The 12,052-nt window shown below is 34.0% G+C and overlaps 2 protein-coding genes across 2 annotated transcripts; both read left to right on the top strand.

Annotated features, from left to right (window-relative positions):
* Nucleotides 1–400: 400 nt before the first annotated feature.
* LOC131615849 (probable sucrose-phosphate synthase 2) lies at nt 401–5,893 on the top strand. Its single transcript, XM_058887018.1, has 12 exons — nt 401–1,036; nt 1,150–1,382; nt 1,781–1,844; nt 1,934–2,632; nt 2,711–2,845; nt 2,952–3,083; nt 3,180–3,356; nt 3,488–3,541; nt 3,630–3,692; nt 3,950–4,864; nt 5,166–5,293; nt 5,463–5,893. The coding sequence occupies exons 1-12, from the start codon at nt 746–748 to the stop codon at nt 5,743–5,745; spliced, it is 3,174 nt and encodes a 1,057-aa protein (XP_058743001.1). The 5' UTR covers nt 401–745; the 3' UTR covers nt 5,746–5,893.
* Nucleotides 5,894–8,179: 2,286 nt separating this feature from the next.
* On the top strand, nt 8,180–12,038 carry LOC131617839 (uncharacterized). Its single transcript, XM_058889093.1, has 13 exons — nt 8,180–8,500; nt 8,975–9,025; nt 9,154–9,187; nt 9,498–9,584; nt 9,675–9,726; nt 9,881–10,070; nt 10,201–10,296; nt 10,534–10,594; nt 10,699–10,763; nt 10,849–10,923; nt 11,015–11,090; nt 11,217–11,392; nt 11,563–12,038. The coding sequence occupies exons 1-13, from the start codon at nt 8,402–8,404 to the stop codon at nt 11,584–11,586; spliced, it is 1,086 nt and encodes a 361-aa protein (XP_058745076.1). The 5' UTR covers nt 8,180–8,401; the 3' UTR covers nt 11,587–12,038.
* Nucleotides 12,039–12,052: the final 14 nt, after the last annotated feature.

Raw genomic sequence — 12,052 nt, 5'->3', positions numbered from 1 at the left:
TAATAATAATAATAATAATAATAATAATAATAATAATAATAATAATAATAATAATAATAATAATAATAATAATAATAATAGTTTTACATGAAAATTATAATTATAATAAAAAGTTAAATTTATTAAAAAAACATTACAAAACATCCCAAGGATGGAAAAATCAAATGAAAGTGCACTAATATAGCAACAATGATATTCAATGTCCATTCAACCCCCTCAATTTCTTTCTATCTCTATTTTTCTATCATATCACGAGACACAAAACCATCACATTACTCTTTCTTTTTCTTTCTCTCTCAATGTGTATAAAGAGCATATAGGCCATGCATGATCACATTAGAATTTAGAAGATGCAATTACATTTTTTGTTTTGTTATTACAACGTTACAAAATTAATTTTAATTAACCAAAAAAGTTAATTAATGTAACTTAATTTTTCTACTAATAAACAAAACAATAAGCATAAAGAATAATATTGGTAATATACGGTTATCTAGCACAAAGGACAACACAACACACAGCACACAAATTTGAACCAAAAATGTGCAATATGCATCATTCGTTACCATATGTGGTTCTCTAACTCTGCAGACAAAACATGAACATCCTTTCCCTTCATTACATAAACACAAACCATCTTGATCAATTCCTATGCAACATGAGTACTTGTGTTTGAGAATAGTGTTGCATAATACATAGTACTAGTGTTACTGTTACATAGAATACAAAAGAAAGGTTGTGATCAATGGCTGGTAATGAGTGGATCAATGGTTACCTTGAGGCTATACTATCGACCGGTGGAGGTGCTTCTAGCACGGTCGAAGAGCAGCAAAGGGTCGCGGCTGCTGCGAGAGAAAGTGGTGATCAATTCAATCCAACAAAGTACTTTGTGGAGGAAGTGGTGAGTGCTGTTGATGAGTCTGATCTTCATCGAACATGGCTTAAGGTTGTTGCTACTCGTAACACGAGGGAACGTAGCTCGAGGCTCGAGAACATGTGTTGGCGTATTTGGCATCTTGCTCGCAAGAAGAAACAGGTTTTTAGTTTTTACCATTCAATAATCATAATCATGATCATATATATTTGTATTGGTCTTATGGTCTATATTCAATGAATTTGGAGAAACAAATAATGGGGTAACCATTGTAGGTTGAAGGGGAAGAAATTCAAAGATTGGCATACAGAAGATGGGAAATAGAACAAGGACGAAGAGATGCGACCGAGGATTTGTCTGAAGAGTTATCAGAAGGAGAAAAGGGAGATGGAATTGGGGAGATAATACAAATTGAGACTTCACAGAAAAAAATTCAGAGGATTAGTTCTACCTTGGAACTGTGGTCTGATGACAAAAAGGAAAAGAAACTTTATATTATCCTCTTAAGGTATATTAATCTTGTTCACATCATATAGAAATAATCATATTATGAATTGAAATCTCTTTTAATATGTGTGTTTAAAGGAATAACGAATCACCGCCATTTCAAGTTTTTCAGCGTTTGTCGCAGTTTAGCCATCACAAAACAAATAGAGGTCCTGTTTAGCTAAGTTTTAACTATGATATACATTTTAAGAGTCCTTATTCAGCCACGGTTTAACATTGACAAATTTTGGGTCCTAGGCGGTAATTTTTCTTGCACGCCCTCAAAGATGGCCCTGTAACAAATTATCTCATTATATTTGAAATGATGATCATGTCCTGTAATGAATAATATTACTATATTTGAAGCTATGATCATATATGTAAGTAAATGTAGTGTTGAGACCTTGGCTTTTTTTATAGTTTGCATGGATTAGTCCGAGGAGAAAACATGGAGCTTGGTCGAGATTCTGATACTGGTGGACAGGTATATGATATTCATACATGAATAAGTGTGTGTTTGTTTCTCCAGTGATTTTTTTTTTTGTAAAATTGACAAAAAAAATGTATTATCAGATTAAATATGTGGTAGAACTTGCTCGTGCGCTAGCAAAAATGCCAGGAGTATATAGGGTAGATCTCTTCACGCGGCAAATATCATCTACTGAAATTGATTGGAGCTATGGAGAGCCTACAGAAATGCTATCTTCAGGTCAAGAGGATGAGAATGATGACAGCACTGGCGAAAGCAGCGGTGCATATATCATAAGAATACCATTCGGTCCACGCGATAAGTATCTCGAGAAAGAACTTCTTTGGCCACATATTCAAGAATTTGTAGATGGAGCTTTGGCTCATATTCTCAATATGTCGAAAGTATTGGGTGAACAAGTTGGTGGTGGACAGCCTGTGTGGCCTTATGTGATCCATGGACACTATGCCGATGCTGGTGACAGCGCCGCGCTTCTTTCGGGCGCGTTGAATGTTCCAATGGTGCTAACTGGTCATTCACTTGGAAGAAACAAGTTGGAACAGCTTCTTAAGCAAGGGCGACAGTCGTTGGAGGATATAAATTCGACGTATAAGATAATGAGGAGGATTGAAGCTGAAGAGCTTTCTTTGGATGCTGCAGAACTTGTCATCACTAGTACTAGACAAGAAATCGATGAGCAATGGGGACTTTACGACGGGTTTGATGTCAAGCTTGAGAAAGTTTTGCGTGCCCGTGATAGGCGCGGTGTCAATTGCCACGGTCGATACATGCCAAGAATGGCGGTAAGAAAATCATATAGTACTTTCGCTCTTTGATATATTTTTATTCACATTGCCATCGCTTACATGAAATTTTTGTAGGTTATTCCTCCTGGTATGGACTTTAGCAATGTAGTGAGACAAGAAGATGGCCCTGAAGTCGATGGCGATCTCGCGCAGCTTACCCGTCGTGCTGATGGATCTTCAACAAAAGCTTTACCTCCAATATGGTTAGAAGTGAGTAACTGATACTATATGTTAGAGTTCAACTGTCAGTGGTTAGTATCACATCGATTAGAATTGAGTTTTTTACAAATCGTCACAAGCCTATGATATTATGCAGGTGATGCGTTTCTTCACAAATCCTCACAAGCCTATGATATTAGCCTTATCAAGGCCAGATCCAAAGAAGAACATAACAACTTTGCTAAAGGCTTTTGGAGAATGTCGTTCCTTACGAAACCTAGCTAATCTTGTAAGTAACAACTTAACACAATTCAATTGCAACACTTGATGGAAACTATGATTAAGCACTTATCACATGACTAATATAAATTCTCAACTCAAACAGACCCTTATAATGGGAAATAGAGATGACATAGAAGAGATGTCTTCTGGAAATGGTAGTGTTCTCACAACTGTGTTGAAATTGATTGACAAGTATGATCTATATGGACATGTCGCGTATCCTAAACATCATAGACAATCTGATGTACCTGAGATATATAGATTTGCTGCTAAAACAAAGGTATGTATATATTGTTAGCCACGGTTTAACCGTAATAAATTTTGGATCCTCTGTGTGTGGTAGCCCACCTTGCACGTTCTCAAAGACTGCTCTGAATATATCCAACTAATTAGTTTGATATTTTCTCTCAGGGAGTTTTTATAAATCCTGCTCTAGTGGAACCTTTTGGCCTTACTTTAATTGAGGTAAGTTTTCAATAACATGCCACTTTGGTTTACATTCACATTTTTATGTCAAATCATAGTGTTGTTAAATATGTTTAAACTCATGCAGGCAGCTGCACATGGGTTGCCAATGGTGGCCACGAAAAATGGCGGACCAGTTGACATTAATCGGGTAATTGAAGAATTAACTTTATATATTCTCTCTGGATTTAAATATAAGCAAAAAGTGTACATATATCTGATCCATATTTAGACCAGATACATGTATTTTTTGCTTATATTTATGTTCTGAGTAGCATACCGCACTTAGTTACGATATTGAACATAATAGGAATTCATAGTGCTATTTTCTTAGATGTAATCAAGGCATAGGGAAAAATATATAATGACTTTGCATCTTCTAATTATGTTTCTTTTTTATAATGTTAGGCTCTCAACAATGGTTTGCTTGTGGATCCTCATGATCATCAAGCAATTGCTGATGCATTGCTCAAATTGTTATCAGAGAAAAACTTATGGTATGAATGCAGAAAAAACGGTTGGAAGAACATACACCTTTTCTCATGGCCTGAACATTGTCGAACATATTTGACACGCGTTGATGCGTGTCGAATGAGACATCCACAATGGCAGGATACTGCTCCAGAAGATGATGTAGATGTAGATGCTGAAGAGTCTTTCAACGATTCACTTAGAGATGTTCAAGATATGTCACTCAGGCTCTCGATCGACGGTGAATTCGTTGCAGCAAATAGCGGTGATATGCAAGACCAAGTGAAAAATATTCTAAGCAGGATAAGGAAGCAAGATTCTGGTTCAAATAGTGACATCTTGCTCGATAGCGTACCACACAAGTATCCTTTATTGAGGCGGAGACGCAGGTTGATTGTTATAGCGCTTGATTCCTATGACAGTAATGGAGATCCTGATAAAACATTGATTGAGATAGTTCAAAGGATAGTTAAAGCTGTTCAGTTAGATCCTCAAACTACTAGAGTTACCGGATTTGCTCTATCAACTGCTATGACAATGCAAGAAACGAAGGAGTTTTTAGCATCGGGGAATGTTCAAGTAACTGAGTTTGATGCTATAATCTGTAGCAGCGGGAGTGAAGTTTATTACCCTGGTGTTCACACGGAAGACGGAAAGCTTTTGCCCGATCATGATTATGACGTGCATATAGATTATCGTTGGGGTGTTGAAGGTTTGAAGAATACTATTCGTAAACTTATGAATGCCTCTGATGGAGAAGAAAATCATGGAAAAACAATTAGTCCTATTGAGGAAGATTCGAAATCAAGTAATGCACATTGTATTTCATACAAAATAAATGATCTTAGTAAGGTAAGTGAAATTTACTATATATTTATTTAGTAAGGTAAGTGCAGATTAATATCACAGTGAATTTGACAGAATCACGATGGTTCATAGGATTATGACAAACTCACTGCGAATTAAGACATGCACTAAATAAATGTTTTGTATCACAGTGAATTACCAGAATCAGAGTGATCCATCATAATTTTGTAAAAGTTACACTTCCAAATCACGGTGGATTACTGTGATTCTGGAAATCTTGAGTGTGATATCAAACATGCTTTACTTCCAAATTGATTGAAATGGTTCTATTGATTGTTTGTTTTAGGCAAAGAAAGTTGATGACTTGAGGCAAAAGCTTAGGATGCGAGGTTTAAGATGTCATCCTATGTATTGTAGAGGATCTTCTAGAATGCATGTTATTCCTCTTCTTGCATCTAGAGCTCAAGCACTAAGGTAAATATACTTCATAATAAACTATCATGTTTATCTATACATATGTATCAGCACGCGTACCAAACATAAGAAAAATATGTATGGACTTGGCACATACCATACGCGTACCACTACCAGGTACATATCTTTCAGAACTTAGCTTGACTATGTGTTGGTGTAAATGTGTTAGGTATCTGTTTGTTCGTTGGAGATTAAACGTCGCAAACATGTATGTCATCCTTGGAGAAACAGGCGACACTGATCACGAGGAACTTATTTCCGGGACACACAAGACTATAATCATGAAGGGTGTTGTGTCCAAGGGCTCAGAAGAATTGCTTAGAGGTCCGGGAAGTTACCAAAGGGATGATGTTGTACCAAATAAGAGTCCTCTTGTTGCATATGTAAGTGATACAAGAGAGGAAACTATTGCAGATGTTTTGAAGCTACTTTCAAACTCTGGAGGAAATTGAAGTGGTTATGTATATTTGTGTTTTTTTTATCTCTTTTGAAAATAAGTGATACTTATGTTTCCATGTATTATAAAATGGAAATTGGATGTAATTAATTATCTCTTATAATTATGCATATAAATCTGATCAAAATGTATATAAATTGTTGTTTTTTCTGTTGCATAATTTTTATTGGTTAGAATCCATAAAAAAAAGAAGCAAATATATGTAAAATATAATATTATCATTGTTTGAAATAAATTTCGAAAAACTTCTGTAGATATAACCGGTTATCAACAACTTTATTCCTCTTCTTGAAATAATTTTTGAAACTATATCATATAATTGAGTATTGACCATGTGAGAAGACAAGAGAAAAAGATATATTCTAACATGTTTAAAGTTATTGTCTTTGAATTTTATTAATAGCCATTACAAAAGAAAACATTGGGATATAGGCCAACATAGTCCGCCTTTGCCAGTTCCCCTTTTAGTATCTTATGATGAATTGATCTATGGAGATCTCCTTCTAACACTGGTGTCATATATGGATGAGAAACTCTATAAACCATTGGATGTTATTGTATACCGTATCCCAAATATTTCAAAATCATAATCACAAAAGTATACATCAATATTAGATGAAGGAATCTATTAATGTAGCTTAACTATGTATATAATGTAGGTTAACTATAACCTATTAAGGAATTGCATGCATAAAAATCATCAAAGAGAAGAATGAGAACCTTATCAAATGTGAGAGATGAAGACGCTTAGTTTGAATGAAAAGGAGTAAAAGTACTTAGTTTGAATGAGCTGGAGTAGAAATTGAGAGAATCTAGAGTTTTGAGAGGTCTGTTAGTGTTTTTAGACTTAAAATATTAGACATAAAATCATTAGTGATATATTAAAATTATTAAATACTCATTATTTGAGACAAATATTTTTGTCAAAAGAGACTTGATATGAATTGTGAATGGAAACAAAAGTGATGAATTAAAGAAACCACTCGTTGTCACTATTGTGGAGCCCTTTGTCAACTACTCCAAATTCTGGCCGTTGGTTTCTTTACCATTTGAAATTGAGGACAGTTATTGAAGCTTTAAGTTTAACTGTCTTCAATTTCAAATTATAATAAAACCAATGGCCAGGATTTGGAGTAGTAGACAGAGGGCTCCTCAATAGTGACAACGAGTGGTTTCTTTAATTCATCACTTTTGTTTCCATTCATAATTCATATCCACTTTTGTTTCCTTTTACAATTCATATCAAGTCACTTTTGACAAAAATATTTGTCTCAAATTATGAGTATTTTATAATTTTAATAAACCACTAATGATTTTAATATATCACTAATGAATTTAGAGTTTTGAATGAGTATTTTCAAGTTTATCACTAATGAATCTAGAGTTTTGAATGAGTATTTTCGAGTTTTCAATAAGATGAGAAAGAAATAGTAAGAGTGCCTAAATTAACTTTGGGTCACTTTATGCATAGGCTAGAACTAGATCACTAGGTGAAGACTTTTGAAACAGTTAGAATCTGCACTTTTTTCCACAGTAGTTAGAATCTCCAGTTATTTGCAAATAAATCCCATTTGAAATCCGAATTTTAATATTTCATATCCCAATTGAATAAAAAACACTAAAGAAGAAAAACAAGGATCTAAACAGAATCATCCTCAATATCAAATTCAGATAGAATATTCATTATCTGTCCTTAACATTGATTCACCAAAGTAAAATCTCTAATTTTTCTTCTTAACAATTCATAAAGGTTTGACAAAGACACCTTATTCTCTTTTTAACAGATACATAGAACTAAGATTATTTTTTCATAGTTGCCACAACTGCTATACACTATAATATTTGTTTTACATTTATTTATGTACAACTAGCAGTATACTAACTTTACTTTAGGTAAATTCCAAAGACAAAGATTTTGATTACATTGGTTTAGAACAAAAATTAATTTTTTTAAAGTAGGTTGATTAACTAGGGGTGACAAAATTGACCCGATCCGTCATATATGTTCATTTTGTCCACATTTTATATCCACACCCTCTAATATTTTACTCAGCGCCGCTTTGTTTTTTGGACTTTTACGAACACGAATATTAATTAATATAATATTTTTTTTTACCATGTTTAGACATCTGAGATGCAGTGTTTGCAGATAGGTTCCATCCTCATTTTTTCAAGATAAGTCGAGGTTTCAGATTCAGATCCTCAATCATATATGTCTTGCCATATGCCATTTTTTACGAATTTTACAAGATAGATCTAACTTCTAAGCAGACAGACATCTTTTAAAAATGAATAAGTAATATGTCGTGGATTCGAAACCGGACAATTGTAAACAACTACTAAGTTGATTTAACGAGACGAACAAATAATAATTTAAAATAGGTCAACAAGGAAAGTCTTTGATAAATAAAGTATAATAATGGTCCAAAACTTGTTGCCAGTTGCCTCAAACAAGGAGTTTGAGACAAAGTCATGAAAGCAAGACAGACAGCACCTTCTACATAGTCCTATACGAACTAACAAACCTGTCTATCTGTCACTCTGTCTTTTTTTCCTTCTCTGATTAGTCATTCTTTTTGTTGTTGTTGTTGTTATTGTTGTTGTTGTTGTGTTTTTCTTCACCCAAAGCTTGTTATAGTTTGTTGTAATCTATGACTGAAAACTGGAATTGCTTAACTCTTGATTTGATCATCTTCAATGTAACTCTAGCTTCCATAGATGGATTTCTTGCCTTCATTGCATTTGCTCAGGTTTCAATTTTCATTTCTATTCTCTTTTTGGTTCTTAGCATTCAAATATTTTGATAGGTAAATTGTGCTATGATTCGATGGTTAGGTAGTAGAATCTGGGGTGGGGAATAGCTTTTCTTAAAAAGCCCTTTTTCATTGGCATCTTTAGGGGAACCATTTAGATGCTAGAATTTGGGAATAAGGCAAAAAGGAAAGTTTTTTACTACATGGGAAACGCCAAACGATAGTAGGTCGGTTTTCTTAACGAATTGCCGTTGAAGTATTTGATAAAATTACCAGATGAATTAATAGATTAGTCATTGATAAAACTAAGATGAATTAATAGATTAGTCTTTGATAAAATTAACGACTTTACCTTACCTAACACGATGAAGTGTTTGATATAATACATTTGAAGTGTTTGGTAAAATTAACTGATAAATTAATAGTTTGCATTGGAAGTGTGTGACAAAATTTTACACTATCACATGGCAGGTCCTCCGGATTCACTTGAGAAGTCAACAAAATGGTTGGATGCGGCAAAAAGTTAGTTGCATCTGATTAATTTTTTCTATTTTCAAATTGTCTTTATTGATGCTAGTGTTTGAAATACATTCTTATGTTTTGCTGTAATATACATTATGTTAGTATTTGATAATAGCTACTTTTTTCAGGTACTTCATATCATGATTGGCACTTCCAACTTAGGTAAGATTTAGAGTCTCTTTTTGATGCCATGAGCAATATATCCTATATTGCGTTTGATGAGATTTGTGGTCATAGTTCAGACTTCAGACTAATTTCTTTGCCGAAAGTGGATCATTTTAATCATGGAATAACTCTTTTATGATTCGTATTGAAATTTAGTTTTGGAAGCTCTTCAATATGCTGTGGTGCTAATTATTAGTTTGCGTTGTAGTTCAATATGTTGAAGTTCGGAAATAGGAAACATTATGTGTTATCTTACTCTATTCATTCAACTCTATTTTTTTACGTATTTTTCTACTTGTATTCACAGGATACTGTATCTATTTTACAAGTACTGTTTTTGCTACTTGTAATGGGTGGTATTGCTGGTCCGGTGTTTGCGGTTTTATTCTTATGGGTATGTTCATTCAAAGTTATGTTTTTAATGTCTATTTATTGAGAACTTGATTGTTTACTATTCATTCTTACTGACAAAACATTTTTGCAGCCGCTCCCAAAGTCGTGTTTTTAGCAGCGTTTCTACTCCTACTATCGTTCTGGTATGCCATAGTATCGATGAATTAAAATATATATTCCACTGCACATAACAACATTGGTTTGATACGCTAGTAGCCGCATACGCATTAAGGCTCACCTTAGTGAAACAGTTATTCATAAAGTCTATGTATGCTTCTGTGGACAATAATATTGTAGGGTCGACCTTTGCCATCAGGAAAATGAAGAAGAGTTGGACGATGAGGATAATGCCGAGAGTAGGTCGCAGCAGGCTTTGGTGGAAGGTGTGATGAGGGAACAACATGGTTCAGCTCCCAAAAAATTTCACCGTAGATGCTGCTCAATCCAAGGCATTCACATTGGTAGCAGACAGAAATACGTCATAATGGTAGAGAGAATGGATCAACGGAATTATTTCTTGTTAAGAATACACATAATCACTAAAAAAATTTGTATCGGAAAAATAGAAAATGCTAAAAACTCTTTGTCATGTGGATTTTATGTTTTTCTTCCTCCAGATTGTGCTTCTGATCTTTGCTGTGATGATGGCATTTGCTATACTTATCTGTGTTGGAGATGTCACGAATCCAATAGATCCGTCAATTGTTGCTCGGGTATTGAACACTATTCCATGCATCACCTAGCTTTTTATCAGTGTTATCAATCGTGAATTGCAAAAAATAGCAGTTTGTTCAAATCCCACTGCATAACAATGCTATAGAGATGCTACTGCCGTTATTTGACCTAATTCTGCTACATATTCTAAAATACTTTTTCATCTAGTGAATAATGGCGTTAACAAATTAAAAGGGCGTTGGCATATTAACATGTTTGAGATGCAACTTTTGTAGGTATATGAAACATTTCTTGCAATAATGATACTTATATTGGCCGGAGCGTTAGGCTGCTATGGTAAGCTATTACGTATTCTTGCTCCACCTTTTATGACTAACTGTGTTATAGTTTACAATCCATTAAATCAGTTATTTTCTTCTCCATCAATCTTTTCACTCTAGGTTTCCTTCTTTTCTTCAAATTAAGGAAAGTACGATCTGAGAACGCTTCATCAGAAATGTGGAAGGTCTCTTGCAAAACTCTTGACAATATCTTTAGCTATAAATATTTTTATTTTGAGCCTTATTATGATGGATTTGCTGCGCATGCAGGTTATCAGTTTAGCTATTATTTCGATTGTATGTTTTTCATCGAGTGCATTAGTAGCTCTCAATACAGATATACCTGTAAGTTTAGTTGCCTTCAGTGTTTTTTCCTTGTTTCCGTAATGGTAAGTTTTTTGTACTTACGCTGTTTTAATCTTGTGCCTTTTCACAGCTTTTCTATCATTGGCATTTAAAGTTCATATATGGAGTTAAAGCTTTTGTTTTCTTGACCATTTATTATTTTATAGGTAATCATTAGTAGTATGGAAACATTATCGAAACTTCTGCTACATTTCTTCATCGAAATATTTTCATTTGAGCTTTTGATTACTGAATATGGAAATCGAAAAGTGATTATTTTATTGAATTTTTAGGTTCTTCTTTACCGTCAGCTTATTTGTTATGGATAATTAGAGAATTGCCACCTCCAGTCACAGATAGTATACAAGAAGAACCAAGAGGAACATATGCTTTCATCAGCCACGCCGAGGAAACATCCAGCTCAAATCATCCTTCGTCGTGGACTACTGCTACAAGTTCCAAGAATCAGGTTCACTTTATTATTCATATTGCTTTATATAGTATACTCGTCGAAATTGAAGTTACCATCGCGGTCTAGCCCAAGTGGTTGGTGCGCAGATTCTGTGAATGTTGTAAATTCCTCTTGCAGATTGCATGCAGCCATGCTCATGATATAACATGACCTTTCTTTCATTGCAGATTTCAAGAGCAAGTCCGATATGAGTGATTGAGCTCCTTATACTCCATCTAATGAACAAATATTCTAATGACACATGATACGTCCCGAGTACACGATTAATTGTGATTTCTGACAAGTGACAAAGCATTTGATCAAGTGTCTATTAGTTGGCTTCCTTCCTTCCTTCCAACATGCATCGGTATATATGATGTATATATGTTACTGTATATAGTTGCAATTTGTGATCATCTCTTTGTAAAAGCTCTTATGATGCTATGGATGGCTTTTACATTGTACATATATATGAATGCAATCAAAGGTTGTAATATAATAGTGATGAACTTGGGGAGCACATATACAAAGTATCCACTATGTTACATATACAAAGTAATACGAACGACAAATAGAGTTATTAATTATTAAATACTTTATTTAGTAGAAATAGATATTATAACAAAGTGAATCCATAAAATAAATAAAATTTATAATTCTTAAAAAAGAAAAAATTAT

The sequence above is a fragment of the Vicia villosa genome, linkage group LG7 (assembly GCF_029867415.1).
Source record: "Vicia villosa cultivar HV-30 ecotype Madison, WI linkage group LG7, Vvil1.0, whole genome shotgun sequence".
Taxonomy (NCBI): Eukaryota; Viridiplantae; Streptophyta; class Magnoliopsida; order Fabales; family Fabaceae; genus Vicia; species Vicia villosa.
This window is presented reverse-complemented; position numbering and strand designations above follow the sequence as displayed.

Bases quoted from the DNA above. Each gene is read 5' to 3' on its own strand.
- LOC131617839 (XM_058889093.1), top strand. From the start codon at position 8,402: ATGACTGAAAACTGGAATTGCTTAACTCTTGATTTGATCATCTTCAAT. The intron at 9,026-9,153 runs GTTAGTTGCATC...TACTTTTTTCAG, and splicing joins ATGGTTGGATGCGGCAAAAA to GTACTTCATATCATGATTGG. The intron at 10,071-10,200 runs GTAGAGAGAATG...TTCTTCCTCCAG, and splicing joins GACAGAAATACGTCATAATG to ATTGTGCTTCTGATCTTTGC.
- LOC131615849 (XM_058887018.1), top strand. From the start codon at position 746: ATGGCTGGTAATGAGTGGATCAATGGTTACCTTGAGGCTATACTATCG. The intron at 1,845-1,933 runs GTATATGATATT...ATGTATTATCAG, and splicing joins ATTCTGATACTGGTGGACAG to ATTAAATATGTGGTAGAACT. The intron at 2,846-2,951 runs GTGAGTAACTGA...GATATTATGCAG, and splicing joins TACCTCCAATATGGTTAGAA to GTGATGCGTTTCTTCACAAA.